Source organism: Nannobrachium achirus (genome assembly GCF_963921795.1).
Source record: "Nannobrachium achirus genome assembly, chromosome: 16".
Taxonomy (NCBI): Eukaryota; Metazoa; Chordata; class Actinopteri; order Myctophiformes; family Myctophidae; genus Nannobrachium; species Nannobrachium achirus.
Window position 1 is genome coordinate 24,268,749 of NC_137823.1, and position 22,243 is coordinate 24,290,991.

General features: G+C 47.0%; 2 protein-coding genes across 2 annotated transcripts; both read right to left on the reverse strand.

Moving 5' to 3' along the window:
- Positions 1-535: 535 nt before the first annotated feature.
- Positions 536-9,958, reverse strand: LOC308300917 (intermembrane lipid transfer protein VPS13A-like; the record flags this gene model as incomplete). Its single annotated transcript, XM_080744813.1, has 1 exon — positions 536-9,958. The coding sequence occupies one exon, from the start codon at positions 9,956-9,958 to the stop codon at positions 536-538; it is 9,423 nt and encodes a 3,140-aa protein (XP_080600939.1).
- A 2,000-nt stretch (positions 9,959-11,958) lies between these two features.
- LOC308300918 (intermembrane lipid transfer protein VPS13A-like) lies at positions 11,959-21,309 on the reverse strand (the record flags this gene model as incomplete). The annotated part of the gene is made up of 1 exon (XM_080744814.1): positions 11,959-21,309. One exon carries the CDS (start codon positions 21,307-21,309, stop codon positions 11,959-11,961), a length of 9,351 nt encoding a protein of 3,116 aa, XP_080600940.1.
- Between the last annotated feature and the right edge of the window lie 934 nt (positions 21,310-22,243).

Below are 22,243 nucleotides of genomic sequence, written 5' to 3' on the forward strand. Positions count from 1 at the left end.
CTCGCTATAGCTTATACTTTACAGCTTTCTGCAGGAGGTAGTAGTACTTTAGTAGATACTCGTTCTTAAAAGGTCTTTCCTCCCTCCATCTTTCTTGTCCTGTCCTGTCCTGTCCTGTCCTGTCCTGTCCTGTCCTGTCCTGTCCTGTCCTGTCATGCATCCTGTCTCTTCCTTCATCAATAAATAGTGTAAACATCTGCGTGGCCTTCTTTAGTTCACGCGTTCCCAGAATTGGGTTCGCTGGGTCTAATGGACATGGCTTCTAAAATAGCAATCAGAAAAGTAGGTATATTGGCACAAAAAAATTTCAATTTAAATGAAAGAAAGGTAAAAGCATGACTGCCTTAGACCTTTTATGGCTATATACTCCTTTATAGACTGCATATCTTTGGTTCGCATTTCCGGAAGGTGGAATAAATATTTCCCATAGCTTCGTTTGATTGGCTCAGAAAATTTGAACTGGAAACACAGGATACCTTCATGTACATTTCCAGTTCAAATTTGCTGCTGAGCCATCAAAGAACAAAGCTAATCTTCAGGAGTCAGGTTCTTGCTTCCTTGCTTCCTCCAATTTAGCAAGAAACCACTGTGCTATCTCTGGAGTTTGGAAATGAATAATCTTGCCAAATCCTTCCTCTTCGCGACGGATGACATCTGTATGATGTTTGACTCTCTCTGCAGCCTCGATGCGAACGCACTGGCCCTCGATTAAATGGGGTTCCTTGGTGAACTCATTGAACAGATACTGCCACATACAGGTCATTTGGCCATATGAACGCTTGGTCACAAATAAGATACTGCTCTTGGTAATGATGAGGAAGTTGGAGTCATTGATCTTGGCATGAGCATGGTATATATAGTCTGCAAAACGTCCGTTCTCAATTACCCGAAGAATCTGTCTGCCGATAATCTCTGCCTCCTTATACGGTTGTATGACCCCATGCTCGTGGATGAAGCGAGGAGGACGCAGAGACTCAAGGTCCTGTGAAGTCCCTGCCACCTTCGTGATCCCTTGGAGGGTACTTCTGAAAACATCGACAACACCTCCTGTAGGTTTGGCCACCAATCCCACCAGACCCTTCACACAACCCTTACAGAAGCCTGTCACACCACCTTTCCGAGCACCTTCTATAGGTTTGGTGAAAACACCTGTGACCCCACCGACAACACTTGACATCAGTGCGTTTCCAGTTCTGGAGATCTTCTCTGCCCGGCTGGTCTGTTGATCCTTCATTTTCTCTAGTCTCTCCTGCTGGTACTCGTCATCCATCGTTATGACAGCAAGACCTTTTGCCGCAACACCCGCTATCCTGGACCCTGACCCGATTATGCCCTCTACAGCACCGCTGAACAGAGCCTTTGCTCCATAAGCCAAACCTTCGAAAAATTCCTCAGGCCCCTGGGTGGCTCCCTGATAGGACTCATGGATAAAAGTCCCCACTCCTTCCTTCATAACCCTTATTAACCTATTGGGATTACCCAGCACATCAAGACCGAACACCAACACATACGTTTGTCTGATGGCCTGCTTGACATAATGATTTCTAACTTCTATTTGGAGCTGCTGTGTTGTGCAGAACTGGAAGGTCATCTCAAAGCAGTTCAGTGTGAAGACAACGTCCTGTATGTCAGTGAGTGTGGCTCCTATACTCTTCAGAAGCAGTTTGAGGGACTCAATGGGGATAAGTTCTGTATCTCTCTCATCCTTTTGACCATCCTCTCCACCCGCACTAAGAGTGAAACTCAGGTGCAATTTTATCTCGGAGATGTGGAAGTATTCATAGAGGCTGACAGGTGAGGTGTCTGTAGCTGAGATGTGATCAAGTTCTGCCAATGTGTACTGTAAGTCTTTGTCAAACAACTCCACCTCCTCCTGTTCTGAGGTTGTGATACTGGTGTTCTCAGGTGTGAACAGATCTACGATGGCATTGAGGAAACCCAGGTCCAGCTTCAGACACATCTCCTGGATCAACACCTTGAAGTACTTGATGCGAGAGATATTAGAGTGTCCTGCTGCTCTGGTAACAATGAAGATATCTGCCAGGGGTTTAGGTGTAGAGTCCTTTGTGATGGACTTGGGCAGTTTGATTGGATAGAACACATAGGGAAAGATGGCTACTGGCAGCTGATTCTGGATTTGTACACGGTTGATTGTGATGCGGTAGGAGCTCTGTTGTGGGGAGATGCTGTACTGCACATTCACCCCAGGCCGGAAGTTCCTCTTGAGCTGAGCCTTGAATGGTTTTAACACAATCATATCCCTGCCATCGGGAGTCAGAGAAACCTGGTATTTCTTCCCCAAAGTAACTATAGTTTTATCTATGGGCTCACGCTTTATATACTCTCTGAAGCTTTTTTCCAGCAACCTTGCCATTTTACCACTCAGTGACTTCCATCTGGAGTTCTTGTTCGTCCTGAACTCCCACACCACATCAGAACTTGTAACCCCGATGAAACAGACCTCCTGGCTGGTAGTGTTATTTACCAGAGACAAGCTTACATTTCGGAGAGACATAATAATTGCTGTCACAGACTGAGCTGTCTCTGTCTTGCATAGTAACTTGTAGATCTGAAGCTCTCCTGTAAAGAGCACCACCCGTTGGAGGCCTTCATAGAAGGAGATCACAAAAAGCTTTCCCTCTTCATTCATATCCACACGTAGATCTCCCTCACTCCTCAGATTGTCTTCGTACTTGCCACATATCCAGTGTAGCTTTCTAGACCCAGTGGGCTCAGTCCACGTGTAATAAACAGCTTTACCTGGCTCCAACTCTTCTTTCTCCTCCAGTGAGCTCTGGTAGAACTGTAGAACCTGGTCCTTGGTATGGTTGAGGATAAGGAAGGGAGCAGCACCGTCATAGTAGTCAGAGAATTGAATCACAGTCGAGTGCTCTGACAGGTTCACATCCACTGTGATCCCACCCAGAGGCTTGTCAAGACGGAGCAATAAGCAGTTCTCTGGCCGTGTAAAGTCAATGGTCTGAGGAGGAGATTCACAACCTTCAACTTTGATATTCAGGTACCTGGTGTCTCGCTCAGGCCAGAATGGAATGGCTGACTGTTTAGGCTGTACCTGGGTCCAGTTCTCCTGTCCCTGCTCACTGATGCAGATGGTGTGTTTGGTTCTATTGACCAACAGATAGAATGGCATGATGGTCACAATGCATGTCAAACTGAAACTACTGGTGTCGATCTTCACCCCAAGATGGTAATCTTTGTACTTGCCTTTACATTTAATGTCTCCATAGCTACCGACAGTATCAGGAAAGAATTCTTTTGAAAACTCACTGTCTGAGATCATCACGCACACTTTTTTGTTTTTCAGGAACATCCGTTGCTTGAAAGAGAAAAGCAGTGGGGTGTCATAGTCCAGGGGGTGTTTGCAAATTGTATCACCCGCCTTATACTGCAGGAGCTGGCCTGTCTTGTTCTCCATCCAGTAAGGTGAGTAGATAGCCACTATAGTTTGTTTTGGGTCATATTTGACATGCATCGCTATGTTGAGCTCTGCCCTCTCCCTCTCCGTGCGGTCACTCTGTCCACTCTTGTCATCCTCCTCCTTGAACACAGTAAAGGTGATCTCTTCCTGTCCACTGAGGAGACTGTACTCAGCAGACCAATTTTGAGCCAAGTACTTGAGGAGGCGGAGAGTGATAATTGACTGGTCGATAACAGCGGTTTGCAGCTGAGCAGAGTGGCCTGGTTCCAGAGTGGCCTCAGAGGCAGTGTCTCTCGTGTCCTGTAGTTTGTAGGTGATCGTGTATGGCAGCAGATTACGCAGCAAGATGGATGGCCACAGGTGGAGGATGTAGGGCTCCTCATATTCATCCCAGATGCTTCCTGTGTGTTTAGATGTAGTGACTGTGTCCTTCAGTGGCACAATATTGACAATCAGCATGCCAGCCATCTCTCCACAGCAGTGACAAGTCTGCTGAAGACGTGTGCCAGGTTCCTTTCTGATGACATCCTTGTAGTTGAAACCCTCTGAGCGCTTAAACTCTATCGCCTGACCACTTTCGCCCACCTCCATTACTGGCTGCAGACTCAGCTCCAACCTGTAGTAATCCAGAGGCACACAAAATTCCTCATTGGGGAGAGACATACCCAGACATGTTGATCCTTCAAACACTTTGAATGGGATAGAAAAGTGATTGATGATCTGGATGGGAGAGCGGATTTTGATGTACTTGTTGCCCTTCAAAGAGTAGACCTGACACACCAGGAAGCGAGTGACCCCTGAATCAATATGCACCACACTGTACATCCCTTGGCCCATCTTGACCAGCGGGATGACACTGGACGACATGTGGCCCAGCGGAGTGGACTTTATGTAGTGATTATTTTCACTTGGAGAGATTATAGTGGAGAATTCATCAGAGTCGGTGGCGGTACTTGAGTAGTCCATATTGAGGCTCTCTCCATCCTGCAGCTCCACTGTACGGTTGTCACTCTGTCCATCGGTGGGGCTGAACATATCACTGTAGAGGACAGATAACGGCAGGCCCAGACAGTTCCTCACCATAAATGGATGCTTTTGGAAGCATTCAGTTGTCTGCTCTGCTGCCTCCGCAAATTTTATCTGCAAGTTACTGAGGGTGCCAAGTCCACATTTTGAGAGGGTGATGTTGAGATGGTCCTTGCTGCTGATGCTTATAACTGTCTTACACTTTGGGATGTTGGAGTCAACCTCATATGATTGTCCTGTATATTCCTTTTTCATCTTCAGGTCTAGAGTCCAGGGTCTGTCATCCTTTAATGGTTCCTCTACTGGTTCCAAAAATGGCTCCCACACTTCCATCATCTCATTGTAGTAGTGCATCTCTAAACTAAGCTGACCATGGAAGTTAATTAAAGTTTTCCAGTTTTTTATATCTGCACGGAAGGAGGACTTGGCCAGAAACATGGGGACGATCCCATACCCAACCCCTGCCTCTACAGTCAAGCAGATAGAGTTTATGGCTACCTGTAGTGACTCTCCCTGTGGTATCAGTGGGGCCAGGGACTGTGTATCCTCATCCAGTTCATCCTCCAGGAACCACAACTTTAGCCCCTTCCAGCTCTGTCGCTCCCATAACTCGGGGGGTACAGAGCTGTCTGGCTCCTGCGGAGCCGCTGTAGCAGCCTCTGGCACAGACTGGATGATGGCGTTCACTGTGTTAATAATTTTTGGAGATACCGTCATCGAGAGGGCACTGATGCAGACCTCCATAACTTCGGGGGAGGTGGGCATCTGGGTGCTTTTGAAGGAGACCTGACAGGGCTGTAGAACCGTGGTTATGTTGTTTATCCTATTGCTCCTCAGTAAAGGACATGCCACAACCTTGAGGTCCTTGATGATGGCAGTCGTCAGCGATCCCTCTGCATCATTCTTCATCGCCAGTTCACACTGCATGACTCGCATCATCAGGGCGGGAGCATCGGCACGTGTTAAGTCTGCCACAAAGACAATCTCTGGGTTCCTCAACAGAATGTTGTACTTGAATGTGCTCGCCGGAACTGCAGCTGGAGCTGGAACTGGAGCTGGAGCTGGAGCTGGAGCTGGAGCTGGATCTGTATCTGGAGCTGGAGCTGGACCAGGATCACGAACATGCCCAGCATAGGCTTCCTGGCTGCCCTTGAGGAAGATGTTTGCAACATTGTGCAGGAACTTCATGTTGACACACAGGTAGAAGTCCAGAATACCTATGTCGATAATGGTGATATTGTCGCCCTCACAATTGGTCACCTCCATCATGAGGTTCAGCTCATCAATCGCCATCATTCTGGGATTAATCGTCTGGATACAGGGGTTCTTGTCATCCAGCAGGCAGTTGGTAAGTTTAACTAAGGTCTTCATGGACGAGTCAGAATACTGGAGGAGAGAGGTTGTGATGTTTCCCAGGGTAAACTCTGCCAGTTTTTGCTCTGGACTGTACACGACCAGAGTGATAGAGTCAAACTTTACGTCCAGTTTGACTGTGTTTGTCACCTTGGAGTGGGAGGGGGGAGAGGGGGGTGGCACGACTTCAGCTACCTCCCCCTCCGACGGGGAAGGGGGAGAGGGGGGTGGCACGACTTCAGCTACCTCCCCCTCAGACATGGACAACAGTGTACACAGTAACACCTTCACATCAGCCTGCCTCTGCATCAGAGTCATGGGTTTGATGTGAGCTGCGATCTCCATGTCAGGTATTTCATGGTACCAGGCGGATGACAGGTTTCTCGAGATAGACAAATCCATGTTTGAGCAGCTGAACAGCTGAGTTTCTCCTTGAAACTGATCTGCCTCAAATGTGGTTCTGTAGAGCCTGAGGTCACTCAGTCCCACTGTCATCATATCCACCACAGGGGGGATGTTGGCATGGGTTTCGGACGTTATCTTGACAAACTGGTTCTTAACGGAGATCAGACCCAGGTGGACTACAATGACATTCCTCCCACAATCAGTAGACTGGGGATTGTGGGGAAGGAAGAAGAAAGGCATATTTATGTGGACGTTGAGAGCGATCCGTGCACTGCGCTCCACCAGCTCCACTACATCCATGGCAGCCTTCTCTGCAGACTGGACTTCTGTGGCAGCCTTCTCTGCAGGCTGGACACCCGTCGAATCCTTCTCTGCAGGCTGGACACCCGTAGCATCCTTCTCTGCAGATTGGACATGTTGTAAGTTGTTGATGAAAGCCATTATGGAAGAGACAAACCTTTTGAGATACATGACTCGGATGCATCCCACAGTCAGTGCGATGGAAGTGTCAACTTTAGACATATCCAGATAGGACTCTCCTTCTGTGGCATCTGTATAGTTCACCATGTGGATGGCAATCTCCTCTTTATCTGTGGACACCACTTTCTTGTAAACAGCGTCCTTGTCGCAGTCCAGGATGGCAATGTTCTTGAACTTGGCCTGAACCTCTGTCTTCTTTTTCATCATCAGTACATCTGACACCAGACCTTCAATACTGATCTCAGAGATCCTGGCTTTCTCTCCTGGGATGAAAACCTTCAGATTATTGAAATCTGCTTTGATGTGCTGATTCACCACATCTTCAAACTTAGATATCTCTGAAGTCTGTCTCTTGGCAATTACAGGTTCCTCCTTCTTATCCCCTGTGCTATCCTCCTGCCCTCTCTCCTTTGTCTGAGAAGGAGGGATGAGGTTGTTGAAGAAGTTCATGACATTGAAGAGAGCCTCGATGTAGAGGTGCATGTCTAGTGATGAGAGGTTCACCTTGATTAGCTGTTCTGTATTTTCGTGTTGGGACTTAAACTCAGGACCATACCTATCAGCCGTAATGTACTTCAGAGTGAGAAATGCATCATCCTTCGTGTTGTCTAGAGTGGTGATGAGATGAACCTCCTTCTCCTCAAAATCCTTGTACTCAGGGCACTTAAGGCAGATGTTGTGGATTGAAATGGACAATGACATATCAAAGGTGCACAATTTGAGATCGGTGTTCAGTCCTTCCATGTACACTTGAAGGATGATGACCTCCTGGCTCGCTGATAGACTACACAACTCTACGGACACCTTGGTAATCTCAAAGTTTATAAAGCAATTAGTCATGTTCTTCTGAGGATGTTTCTCGGTGTCTTCTGTATTTATGAGTGTGTGGGAAGCAGTGCTTTGTGGGGCAGGTTTGCTCTTAGGTAGTGGGATGCTGTCTATCAGCTCCAGAATTCCGCGAATCTTCTTGTCAAACATCCGAAGGGATAGCAAAGGTATTTTCCCGGATATTTTAAACTTGGGCATGCGTGAGTCTGTGTCGACCATGGCCTTTCTGAAAAACACCTCCAGATCCACCGGCTCTAGAATGTGGAGCGCCGACTGTTTCTGTTTACGAGCTTTCTTCCAGTCCCCATCTGATTTGCTGTAGAGAAACTGCAGTCCGCTGAGCTGTATGTCAAAGTCGTCGTAAGCTCTGTCTCTGAAGTCCTCAATGGTGCTGCTGCCCACTGACAGCTGGGGCAGGCCTTTCTTGCTCTGACTCGACACCTTCAAGTCTCCCAGGTCCAGCACCATGATCTTCTGAGCGGATTCATAGAAGCCGGTCTGGGGAATGATGACATAGGACGCCAACAGGTTCACTTGCAGGTCTAGAACCGTCTGTGTCTCAATGACATACATCAGACCTGAGGCCGTACGGTCCCTGAACTTCTCCAGTTTCTCCAGGGCAACATTGGTCAGCTGGTCTAACTGCTGGTTGTCAGGGGGCCTGAAGAACTCTAACATGCTGTTCACTGTTACAGCATCATAGATGATTTCCAGAGATTGTGACTCAACGTAAAGCTTCTGGTCAGCGGTCCCATCCAGCGGGTTGGTCTCAAACGCAATGCTTAGCAGTGGTGTTCCTTTTCCCGTGGCAGCCTTCCTTGACGACACTAGGGTGGGTGTGGCCCGGTCACCGCCCAGGCCCTTGACCTCAAACATATTGAGCTTAGCTATAAGTTTGATGGCTTGTGCTCCTGGTCTCTGTGTAAAAATGGACTTTAGCTCTCCAAGTGTCAACTTGATGATCTCATTCTGATCTGTGGTGTCGTCCTTGAAGGACACAGAGAGCATCTCCATGTGGAAATCAACCTTCATTTCCTCAAAGTCCTTCGGCAGGTTTTTATTACCAGCGACCTCACTGTATCCAATGGCAGTATAAAACTTCGCCTTCTCAGCAGCAAAAGCATCAGTTGTGACATCTTTATCCTGGCTATCAGGCTCACCTGTCTTTTTAAACATCCATCCAAACCAACCTTTGGACTCTTTTCCCATCTTCTCCTCCTCAAGACGGTGGACATTGCTCAACTCCATCTCAGCATGCTGCCGGGCCAATGTAATATTAAATATATCCAGCATCCTCTCAGTCTCATCCAGCAGCATGGGGTCATTACCATTGATCTTTTCTTTGTAGAGCTCCCGGTAGCGCTTTACCGTCTCCCGGTGTTTCCGGATGCGCTGCCACGACCACTTGTGGAGTCGGGGTTTCACATCCACCTCCAGTATGCCCATGATTATATACCGCCACCATATGGGGGCATTGGTGTTAACGTGGACCTCTGGCCTGTATTTCCTATATGGCAGGTTCAGTGTCATCATAGACACTGAGTCCACCAGCTCCAGAATGCTGATATACTGTGGTCTATTGAGCTCAATGCCCACAGCTGGGAGAGTGACTTCCAGGTCCACTTTAGGAGAGGAGAAATCCACATCCGACCTTGGATTCATTCGGAGTTTAGCATCCACTGTCATCAGACGAAATAAGTACAAGTTGTTGATCTCCATGTCGGCCTCTAGATATTGCAAAACTTGATCTGGACTGTAATTAGAATAGATCTTGGATTTAACATTCCAGTAGACAAACAGGTTCTCAAGCTGCACAAACTTAAAGAAAAGCTTGGCATTCTCATCCAGAATGCAGGGTTCCCCTTTCTCATCAACGGTGTGGAAGCTAAGGTCTTTCAACGTCACACCAAATGACAGTGGACATTGGGGATTTGTAATGTCATCCTCATAACGGACATGGATGTTAGAAATTCTGACGTGTAGGTTCTTGATGATCTGAGTGATCATCTTCTCTATATAGGTGTCGTCCTTTATCTCTGGGTTCTTTCGTTCTGCGGCCTTCCGCTTGTTCTCCTCCATCGCCTGCAGTTCCCTCTGGCGAGCCTCTTGCAATTGTTTTTCTTCCTTCTCGGCATCATACTTTATTCGGGCTGTCGGGACTAAAAGCAGACTGACACCACTCAGTATTACCTCCACTGACTGGTAGTAGAGTTGGGACCATGGGATCTTCAGTTCTAGATGTCCTATCTGTCCCGCTATAACTTTAAAAGGAATGTCAAGTTGACTCAAGGCATTTTCCTTGATTTCAAGCTTTCTGAGGACAGCATTACCTCCCCATATGCCAAGTTGAAGTTCAGAGCCATCAAGGTCAACGTAATCCCCTAAACATTTATTCAGGAGCTGTACAACCAGTGCCTCTAACACCATGTTTTTGGAGGTAACATGTTAACCGTTTCTCTTTCCGTGTCTTGCCAACACTGTAAGATCTTATATAGGCCTCAAGGCCAATTTGCGCAGATGCAAGTTGCTGTCCATTCATGAGTGTCCTGTCGTTTGACATTGTATGCCCATGGCTTTCTCGGCGGCACTATTAGAAAAATAACACCCAGTGTGAAGTGAGCGGTGCTATCGTATGAATAAATCCGGTCTCTCTGTCTGTGATACACGGGCCACAGGCCGTGTATGCCTGTAGCCAATCAGAGAGGGGCAAAGGGTGACATCAGAATACCTAAGCTGATCTACCAAATGTCTGATGTCTGTCCGATATGCCCGAATGCAAGCTTGAGGATTGGTCAAGCTTCGGTGCTGTCAAAGGCTGCTGTCTGTATCCGGCTGACTGTACAAAGGCAGGGCCTTTAGCCAATGAGGGAGCAGCGTTCTCAGTGACATCACCACCAACCAACAAGTGTCATATACCCACATACCCCGCTGTCAGACGGATACAGACAGCACCGATCACACTTGTGCGCTCTGCTGGCGCACAGGTAGGACATACAGATCCTTCTCGAAAATGTTGAATATTGTGTGAAAAAGCATTGCAGATGCCATAGCACCCAAAATCATAACCGACTTCGGAAACTTCCCATTGGACTTCAAGCAAGTCTGACTTCAGAAGGTTGACATTTCTCTATTATAAATCCTTGTTTTGAGTGGTCACGTGTAATATTGTAATATTTGAAATATGGACTTTTGATATTCATAAGCTGTATGCCATAATAATTCAAAATTGTAACAAAAAAAGGTTTGGAATAATTCACTGAATGTCCAATGTATCTAGAATATATGAAAGTTTCAAGAAATATATGAAAGTTTCAAGACAATTTACTTTTACACAATATTCTACAACGTCTGCACTATGGGGCGTTGGAAACCCGTGGATAGGGGAAAGTAGGATTTCGAAGAAAGAAAAGAAGAATTTACCTACGTCCTCCCACAAGGGAAATTCAGTTTTCAGCTTAACCCAGCTGACCCCCAGTGCTTCACACAAGGCGCGCGGGGGGAGGGGAGCAGTGATAGCTGGAGCGGGGAATTGTACCTGCGACCTCTGGGACCTCCGGAGTCCTAGGTATGGACACTAACCACTCAGCTATCACTGCTATAAATTTCCCAGCATGCCATGTCATCGTGTTTATTATTTTGTTGTTGGTTGAATATGGGAAGGCATTATGAGATTACGTTATGGTCATCTATTTGTAATGTTGTGTCATGGTGTTCAATTTGTAATTTATGTTGGTGTACTATGTTTTGATGAAAGGGACCGTTCAATATTTATGGGAGGGAGTTACTGGAAGGAAACAAGGGCAGGGTTGTTTTTTTTTTTCACTAACTTTTTTGCAAACATGCAAACACACTAACAATCATGGGTGCAGATTGGGGGGACGCGAGGAACACCCACTTTTTTTTCTCCTTTTTTTTGTGTGTGTGTGTGTGGGGGGGGGGGGGGTTTACAAGTATGGTTTGTGCAATATGAAATGTGAGCTTACCAAGGGCTTTTTGAGAGAAATGAGACTCCAGTAACTTAAGCTTAGAGGACTGCTGAGTGGAAGTCTGTGCATCTGTGACCAGCTGATGCTTGTTGACGCATCGTTAATGGATCAAAGAAGGCTATTATGTGTCTGCACTGTCAAATAGGTTGACATCTATTCTAAGATGTCATCAAAGCCAAGCTTTTTTTTCTTTTTAAACCAAAAAGACCAGAAAAAGCCCTGCTAACAATACACGCTTTATCACACATAGCCTATCTAGCGTCTTTTGTCTTCTAATTCTGCAACTACAGTCATAGTCAGAATACAGTTTTTGGTGCAAGTAATGCATGAAAACAATACTCGAAAGTCATTGGCACACAATTTGTGTGTGTGTGTGTGTGTGTGTGTGTGTGTGTGTGTGTGTGTGTGTGTGTGTGTGTGTGTGTGTGTGTGTGTGTGCTTTTATTTTTCAGTTTTGGTTTGTTGCTCATTTCTGTTGCAGTCTGGTTCTTGCTTCCTTGCCTCCTCCAATTTAACAAGAACCCACTTTACCATATCAGGATTTTTGAATTTAATGATTTTGCAAGATCCACCCTCTTTGGAATGTAAGATAGATCTGCCTTTCTCCTCAGCCTCGATGCAAAGGCACTGGCCATTGATTATACGAGGGTCCTTGGTGAACTCATCAAACCGATACTGCCACTCACAGGTAGGTTTATCACGTGTGCCCTTGGTCACAAATAAGATGCCCCTCTTGGTAATCATAAGGAAGTTGGAGTCGTCAATCTTGGCGTGAGCAAAGTATCTATACAATGCAAAACGTCCATTCACAATTTCCTGAAGCATCTGTCTGCCGATAGCCTCCCTCTCTTTATATGGACGTATGACCCCATCATCATGGATAAAGCGAGGAGGACGCAGAGACTCAATGTCCTTTGAAGGCTCTGCCACCCTTTGGATCCCTTGGAAGGTACTTCCAAACATGTCAATGATGCCTCCTGCAGGTTTGGCCACTGCTCCCACCAGACCCTTCACTACACCCTTAAAGAAGCCTGTTGCACCATTCTTCTGAGCCCCTTCTATGGGTTTGCTGACAATCCCTGTCATCCCACTGACAATCCCTGTCACCCCAGACAACAGTGCATCACCACCTCTGGATTGTCTCTCCTGCTGGTACTTTTCATCCATTGTTAGGTCAGCAAGACTCTTTGCCACGGCACCCGTGATCCTGGAGGCTGTCCCGGCTATCCTGGAGGCTGTCCCTGCTATGCCCTCCACAGCACTGCCGACCAGTGCTTTTACTCCAAGAGCCATGCCTTCCACAAACTCCTCAGGCCCCTGGATGGCTCCCTGATAGGGTTCATAGAAGAAGGTCTTCACTCCTTTAGACAGTCCTCTGATCAGCCCAAAGGGATTTCCCAGCACATCCAGACCAAACACCAACACATACATTTGTTTAAGGGCCTGCTTTTTATAATGACTTTCAACCTCCCTTTGGAGCTGCTGAGTTGTGCAGAACTGGAAGGTCATCTCAAAGAAGGCCAGTTTGAAGACAACGTCCTGTACATCAGTGAGTGTTGCTCCTATACTCTTCAGCAACAGGTTGAGGGACTGGATAGGGAAGAGTTCTGTATTTCTCTTCTTCCGACCGTTTTCTCCACCCGTACTCATAGAGAAACTCAGGTGTAGCTTAATGGGGGAAATGTGAAAGTACTCATAGAGGCTGATAGGAGAGGTGTCTGCAGCAGAGACATGGTTGAGTTCTGATAATATATACTCTATGTCCTTTTCAAACAGCTCCACCTCCTGTTCTGATGTTGCGATGCTGGCATTCTCAGGTGTGAACAGATCTCGGATGGCATTAAGGAAACCCAGGTCCAGCTTCAAATCCATCTCCTGAATCAACACCTTGAAGTACTTGATGCGAGAGATATTAGAGTGTCCTGCAGCTCTGGTAACAATGCAAATGTCTGTTAGGGGTTTTGGCCTCGAGTCCTCTGTGACAGACCTGGGAAGTTTGACGGGAGAGAAGACAAAGGGGAAGATGGCTCCTGGAAGCTGATTCTGTATCTGTATGCGGTTGATTTGGATACGGTAGGAGCGCTGTTGTGAGGAGACACTGTACTCCACTTTCACCCCAGGCAGGAAGGTCCTCCTGAGACGAGCCTTGAACGGTTGAAGCAGCTTCATATCCCCGTCATTGGGAGTAAGAGAAACCTGGAAGTTTTTTGCCAATTCAACTGTGGCTTTTTCCAAGGGCTCACGGTCCTTATACTCTCTGTAGCTATTTTCCAGCATCTCGACCGCTTTACCACCCAGGGCCTTCCATCTGGACTTTTCCACCTCTTCATACCCCCACAGCACATTAGAACTTGTAATTCCGATGAAAGAGACCTCCTGGCCGGTAGTGTTGTTAACCAGAGACACCCCTACATCTTGGAGGGACAGAATAATTTCCTTATCTGCCAACTTAGCCCTCTCGCATTTGCAAAGGTACTTGTAGATCTGACGCTCTCCTGTAAAGAGCACTACCCGCTGTAGACCTTCATAGAAGGAGATCAAGAACAGTTTTCCATCATCATTCATGTTCTTCCATATGTCCCCCTCACTCTTCAGTGTGTGATGGTAACTGCCACATATCCATCGTAGCTCTCTAGAGCCAGTGGGTTCAGTCCAGGTGTAATACACAGCTTTACCTGGCTCCAACTGCTCCTTCTTCTTCTGCGAGCTCTGGTAAAACTGTAGAACCTGGTCCTTGGTATGGTTGATGATAAGGAAGGGAGCAGCACCATCATAGTAGTCAGAGAAATGAATCACAGTCGAGTGCTCTGATAGGTTCACATCCACTGTGATCCCACCCAGTGTTTTGTCCAGATGCAGCAATAAGCAGTTCTCTGGCCGTGTGAAGTCAATGGTCTGAGGAGGAGATTCACAACCTTCAACTTTGATCTTCAGGTACCTGGTGTTTCTCTCGGGCCAAAATGGTATGGCTGGCTGTTCAGGCTGTGCCTGGGTCCAGTTCTCCTGTCCCTGCTCACTGATCCAGATGGTGTGTTTGGTTCTATTGACCAGCAGGTAAAATGGCAGGAAAGTCACACAGCGCGTAAGGCCGAAGCTACTCGCATCGATCTTCACCCCAACTTGGTAATCTTTGTATCTGCCTTTACATTTTATATCTCCATAGTTACCAACAGTATCCAGAGAGAATTCTTGTGAAAGCTCACTGTCTGAGATCATCAGACGGACTTTGTTCTTTTCCAAAATGTTCTGTGGCTTGAAGGAGAAGAGCAGTGGCATATCATAGTCCAGGGGGTGTTTGAAAAAGATATCATCCGCCTTGTACTGCAGCAGTCGGCCTGTCTTGTTCTCCATCCAGTAAGGTGAATAGATAGCCACCACAGTTTGTCCTGGGTCATATTTGACATGCACCGCTATGTGTAGCTCTGCCCTCTTCCTCTCTGTTCCACCACTAGCTCCATCCTTATTGTCTTTGCTGAGAGACTTGAACGCAATGAAAGTGAATTCTTCCTGTTCACTTAGGAGACTGTACTCTGCAGACCAATTCTGAACCAAGTAGTCAAGGAGACAGAGAGTGAGACTTGACTGATTGATGACAGCAGTGTGCAGCTGTGCAGAATGGCCTGGTTTCAGAGTGGCCTCAGGGGCAATGTCTCCACAGTTCTGTAGTTTGTATGTGATCATGTATGGCAGCAGATTACGCAGAAGGATGGATGGCCACAGGTGGAGTATATAGGGCTCGTCGAAATTCTCCCCGACACATCCTGTGTGTTTGGATGTCACTGCATCCCTCAGTGACACAATATTGATCATCAGCACGCCGCCTTTTTCTCCACAATGGCAACAGATCCGCTGAAGGCGTGTGCCAGGTTCCTGTTTGCTGACTTCCTCGTAGCTGAAACCCTCGGAACACTCGAACTCTATTGCCTGACCGCCTTCACCTTCATCTGTTACTGGCTGCAGGCTCAGCTCTGACCTATAAGAATCCAGAGGAACACAGAATTCCTCATTGGGGAGAGACACACCCAGACATGTTGATCCTTCAAACACTTTGAATGGGATAGAAAAGTGATTGATGATCTGGAAAGGAGAGTGGATCTTAATGTACTTGTTGCCCTCCACAGAGTAGATATGACACACCACAAAGCGAGTGACGCCCGACTTGCTGTGCATCACACTGTACATCCCCCGGCCCACCTTGATCAGCGGCATGACACTGGCTGATGTGTGGCCCAATGGAGTGGGCTGTATGTAGTAATCCATTTCACTTAGGGAGATTATAGCAGAGTCATTGCCAGTACTTGAGTAGTCCAAATTTAGGCTCTCTCCATCCTGCAGCTCCATAGTTCGGTTGGTGCCCTCTCCATCAGTGGGACTGAACATCTCACTGTAGAGGACAGACACCGGGAGGCCTAGACAGTTCTTCACTACAAATGGAGCCTCATCCTTTTGGAAGCATTCTGTTGTCTGCGTCGCAGCCTCCACAAATGCCATGTGCAAGTTACTGAGCATGCCCAGTCCACATTTTGAGAGGGTGATGTTGAGATGGTCCTTGCTGCTGATGTTGATGACTGTTTTAAAATCTGGAACGTTGAAATCAACCTCAGATGATATTCCTGTATATTTCACTGGCATCTTCTTTATCTGCAGTTGTAGAGTCCAGGGTCTTGCATCCTCTAATTGCTCCTCTATTGGTTCCAGGAATGGCTCCCACACTCCCACCATCTCATTGTAATAGTTAACTTCCAGATTGAGCTGACCGTGGAAGTTAATGAACGTGCTCCAGTTCTTGACATCTGCATGGAAGGAGGACTTGGCCAGAAGCATGGGGACGGTCCCATGCCCAACCCCTGCCTCCACGGTCAAGCAGATAGAGTTTATGGCTACCTGTAGTGACTCTCCCTGTGGCATCAGTGGGGCCAGGTATTGTGCATTCTCATCCACTTCATCCTCCAAGAACCACAACTTGAGCTCCTTCCAGCTCCGTTGCTCCCATAAGTCAAGGGGTACAGGGCTGTTTAGCTCCTGTGGAGTCTCTGCATTGGGTGTCAGCACTGAGTGGATAATGGTGATCACTGTGTTGATGATGGCGGGAGATACTTTAATTGAGAGGGCATTGACGCAGACCTCCATAGCTGGAGGGGAGGTGGATGCTTGGTTGCCTTGGTAGAACACCTGACATGGCTGAAGCACCATAGTTACGTTGTTTTTCCTCTTGTCCCATAGGAAGGGACATGCCACAACATTGAGGTCCTTGATGACCGCAGTCGTCTGTAATCCCTCTGCATCATTCTTCTGCACCAGTTCACATTGCGTCACTCGCATCACCAGGGCAGGGGAGTTGGCACGTGTTAAGTCTGCCACAAATACAATCTCAGGGTTCCGCACAAGAACGTTGATGTTTAAGGCTACCACTTTACCTGCAGCATTGGTTGAAGTGGGATCAGTCCCATTCTTTTTATCCCCTCGTCTGTTTGTGGCCTTGGGCTGTGAGGCTGGAGCAAAGCCTTGCTCTGTAGCCTTGAGGAAGATGTCGGCCACTTTAAGCAGGAATTCCATGCTGGCACACAGGTAGAGGTCCTGAATAACTGTGTCCAGAGTGATGCCATCTCGGCCCTCACAGTAGTTCACCTCCATCATCATGTTCTGCTTAGCACTGGGATGCATAGCCATCATTGTGGGAGTGACCATTTTGATCCTGGGGTTCTTGTCATCCAGTAGGCAGTTGGCCACTTTAAATGAGCCCTTCAAGGAACTGCCAGAATACGTGTGGAGGGAAATGGAGATGGTCTCTAGGGTAAACTCTGCCAGCTTCTGCTGCTCATCATGACAGTCCAGCAGCTCCACTTCGTTTGCAGTGGGGCTGTACAGGACCAGGGTCATGGAGTCAAACTTGAAGTCAAGCTTGAGTGTGTTTTTAAACTTGTTGGGAGGAGCAGGAACTGTGTCCGATGGCTTTCCTGCGTCCGATGGCTGAGAAAGGAATTCGTTAAGCGTAATTAGTAACAATGTCATGTCGGCCTGACTCTGCATCAGAGTCACGGTTTTGAGGTGACCTGTGATCTCTATGTCAGGTATGTCATGGTACCAGGTGGATGACAGGTTTCTCGAAATAGACAAATCCATGCTAACTGGTTTCAGCAGCTGAGTCTCTCCTTGAAACTGGTCTGCCTCATGTGTGGTTCTGTACATCCTGAGATCATTTAGTACCACTGTCATTTTATCCACTACAGGGGGGATCTTGGAATGGGTTTTGGATGACATCTTGGCAAAGTGGTTCTTGATGGAGATCAGGCCTAGGTGAGCTACGATGACATTGGATGAGGAGGAGTGGGGGAGGAAGATGACAGGCGTGTTGAAGTGGACATTGAGAGCAATCCGTGTGCTGTGCTTTGCAAGCTCTGCCTCGAACATGCCTATGGCAGCCTTCTCTGCAGGCTTTACTTGTTGGAAATTATTGATGAAAGCCAGTATTGAAGAGATAAACTTGTTGAGGATGATGACTTGGATGGATCCCACTGTTAGTGTGATTGAAGTGTCTACTTTTGACATATCCAGATATGCATCTCCTACTGTGGCATCCGTGTAATTCACCATGTGGAAGGCAAACACCTCCTTATCTGCTATGGACACCACATTCTTGTAAATAGCGTCTTTTACGCAGTCAAGGACTACAATATTCTTCAGGTTGGCCAGAACCTCCATCTTCTTTTTCCTCAAAAGAACCTCTGACCCCAAGCCTTCAATGCTGATCTCAGAAATCCTTGCTTTCTCTCCTTCGATGAAAACCTTCAGACAGTTGAGTTCTGTTCTGATATGCAGATTCACCACATCTTCAAACGTTGATTTATTTGAAGTATGTCTCTTGGCAATCATAGGTTCCTCCTTCTTCCTCCTCTTGTCTTCCTCCTGTCCTTCCTCCATACACCAAGAAAAAGGAGGGAGACTCTTAAAGATGTTCATGATGTTGAGGATAGGCTCAGTGTAAAGGTGCATGTCCAGTGATGAGAAGTTCACCTTTATTAGCTGTTCTGTATTTTTATGTTGAGACTCGAACTCAGGACCATTCCTATCAGCCTTAATGTACTCCAGAGTGAGCAAGTCATCCTCCATGTTGTCTAGAGTGGTGATGAGATGAACCTCCTTCCCTTGAGAATCCACATACTCTGGGCATTTGAGACAGATCTCTCGCACAAACGTGTATGAGAACATGTCAAAGGTTAGTAATTTAAGTTCAGTTCCCACTCCTTCGATGTCCAGGTGAAGGACAGTGACCTCCCGACCGTCTGATAGATGACACAGCTTTATGGACATCTCGTTGATCTCAAATGTCACGAGGAAATCGGTCATGTTCTTCTGAGGATCCTTCTTCACCAGATCTTCTCTTTTACTTGCAGGTCTGCATGGGGCAGGTTTTCTATTGGGCACTGGGATGCTGTTTATCAGATCTAGAACACCTCGAATCCTGTCATCAGAGATACAAAGGGATAGCAAAGGGAGCTCCCCAGAGATCTTAAACTTTGCCATTCGTGAGTCTGTAACGACCATGGCCCTGCTGAACACCACCTTAAGATCCACCGGCTCTAGGATGTGGAGCGCCGATTGCTTCTGCTTACGAGCCTTCTTCCAGTCCCCATCTGGTTTGCTGTAGAGAAACTGCAGACTGTTGAGCTGTACATCAAAGCTATCGTACGCTCTGTCCATGATGTCCCCAATGGCACTGCTGCCAACTGACAGCTGGGGAAGGTCCTTCTTGCTCTGACTTGACACTTTCAAGTCTCCCAGGTCCAGCACCATGACATTTTGAGTGGAGTCATAGAAGCCATTCTGGGGAATAATGACATAAGACGCCAACAGGTTCACATTCAGGTCTAGAACCTTCTGTGTCTTAATCACATACATCAGACCTGAGGCCGTACGGTCCCTGAACTGCTCCAGTTTCATCAGGGTAACATTGGTCAGCTGGTCTAACTGCAGGTTTTCAGGGGGAAAGAAGAACTCTGACATGCTGTTCACTGTAATAGCATCGTAGATGATTTCCAGGGGTTGAGACTCGATGTAGAGCCTCTGGTCAGCGGTCTCATCCAGTGGGTTGGTTTCAAACTCAATACTAAGCAGGGTTCCCGTGGCAGCATTCCTTGATGATAGCAGGGTGGGTGTGGTCCGGTCACTGGCCAGGCCCGTGACCTCAAACATATTGAGCTTAGCAATAAGTTTGATGGCTTGTGCTCCAGATCTCTGAGTAAGAATGGTTGTGAGCTCTCCAACTGTCATCTTGAAGATCTCGTTCCGATCTGTGTTGTTGTCTTTGAAGGACACAGAGAGAGTCTTCATGTGGAAATAAACCTTCATATCCTCAAAGTCCTTTGGCAGGTTGTGATTGACAGGGTCCTCACTGTATCCAATGGCAGCGTAAAGCTTGGCCTTCTCAGCAGGAGTCATCAAGTCATCAAAAGCTCCAGTTTTCACTTGTGTAACACGTGTTTCTCGCTCTCCTCCCCATTTCCACACCCATCCAAACCACCCTTGGGACTCCTCTGCTTCCATCTTCATTCCAGGACGGTAGACACGCAGGCCTGCCTTGCTCGCCTCCATCTCAGCCTGCTGCCTGGCTAACGTGATGTTAAATATATCCAGTGTCCCCTCAGTGTCCTCCAGCTCTTTGAGCAGTTCTCCGAGGGCTTTATTGCTGGTGATCTTATCCTTGTAGAGATCCCGGTAGCGTTTCACTGTCTTCCGGTGTCGATGGATGTGCTGCCACGACCACATGTGGAGCCGGCGCCTCACATCCACCTCCAGGATTCCTGTGATAGCATAACGCCACCATATTGGGGCATTGGTGTGAATTCGGACCTCAGGCCTGTATTTCCTATACGGCAAGTTCCGTGCCATCATATACACTGATTCCGTAAACTCCAGGATGTTTAGATACTGTGGTCTATTGAGCTCAATGGCCACAGCTGGGAGATTTACTGCCAGGTCCACTTTAGGAGAGGAGAAGTCCACATCTGACCTTGGATTCATCTGGAGTTTGGCATCAGCTGTCATCAGATGAAATAGGACGTCTTGGCTGGAGGGGACAGAGTTGTGGAGACATTGTTGAGCTTCACCTCGACTCTTATTAGAGTAGAGCAACGAGTTGACATTCCAGTAGGCAAACAGATTGTTAAGCTGCACAAGCTTAAAGAAATGCTTAGTATTCTCATCCAGAAGGCAGGGTTCCCAGTTCTCATCAGCCGTGTGGAAGCTAAGGTCTTTCAGCGACACACCAAATGACAATGGGCAACTGGGATTTGTCATGTCATCCTCATAGCGGATATGGATGTTTGAAATCTTGACCTGTAGGTTCTTGATGACCTGAGTGATCAGCTTCTCAATAAAGGTGTTCTGCTTCTCCTGTGTAGGGCTTTCTTGTTCGGCAGCCTTCCGCTTGGTCTCCTCTATCCTCTTCAGCTCCCTCTGGCGAGTGTCTTGTAATTGTTTTTCTTCCTTCTCAGCATCATACCTTATATGGGCTGCCGGGACTAATAGCAGATAGACACCATCCAGTGTTGCCCCCACTGACTGGGTGTAGAGTTTTTTCCATGGGATCTTCAGCTCAAGGCGTTTTATCTGTCCCACTTTAACTTTAAAGGGAATGCCAAGTTGACTCAAGGAACTTTCCTTGATTTCAAGCTCTTCGAGAACAGCATCACCTCCCCATATGCCAAGCCTCAGTTTAGAGCTGTCAAGGTCGTTAACGTAGTCCCTTAAAAATGTATTAAGTATTTCTACCACCAGACTTTCGAAGACCATATTGTTGCTTCTAAAAAAACATCAATTGTCTCTTCTGTCTTTCTCAGTCTCGCTCTGTCACTCTCAGCAGCCCCTTTCTAGTTCTCTAGACCCGTCAATGAAATCCTTTGATTGAGCCTGACTCCATACCTTCCTCTTTATAACACCTTATATAGCCTTATATAGGTCTGTGATGCGATGACACACAACATAAACGGTTTCAAAGCTTAAAAGGTCGATTTATTCAGACACAAGTTCCAGTTTGTCCATCAGTGTCTTGAATTTGCCTTTGTATGCCAAAGGCTTGCTGCATGGCAGTTTAATGTAACTGTCACTCCCGTCAGTCTGTTATTGAGCGGTGCTAACCGCACCTACATCTGGCTTTGTGTGAATGGATGGATGTATGTATGTACTGTATGAGCAGTTGAGCACGGAACGTCCATATGAGCACGGAACTCCATGTATGGAGATAACTGACGTCAGTGCCTGTATGAGTGTCTGTATGATCACGGAACTCCATGTATGTAGATAATTAACGTCACGACACACAGAGATGTGTGTCGGGTTTGATACCATACGAAGTGAGCGCCGCTCAATTCACTTTGTGCCGCTCACTTAAGCACATTTAAGCTAGCGTTTAAAAGGGCAAGCTGAAATCCTTCATAATCATCCCGGTATGCCATTTGTATTGTGTTCTGATGTTCCAACGCCGAAAATACAATTAAATCGTTATTCGCAGTTATTTGTGTGACAATTAATCGTCAACTTAAATTTTATGTATTGAATCGTGAAAGTCCTACTACATGTGTTGCTATGGCTTGAAGATGCATATCGTTGCTGTCGGGCAAACACCTTGTATCTCGAAAATGTTGTTTCCTATACTCTAACTGAAAATAAAGAACTTGTATTTGCACAGTTTTGAGTGTGTGGCTACGGGTGCGGTTAGGATTAGGGT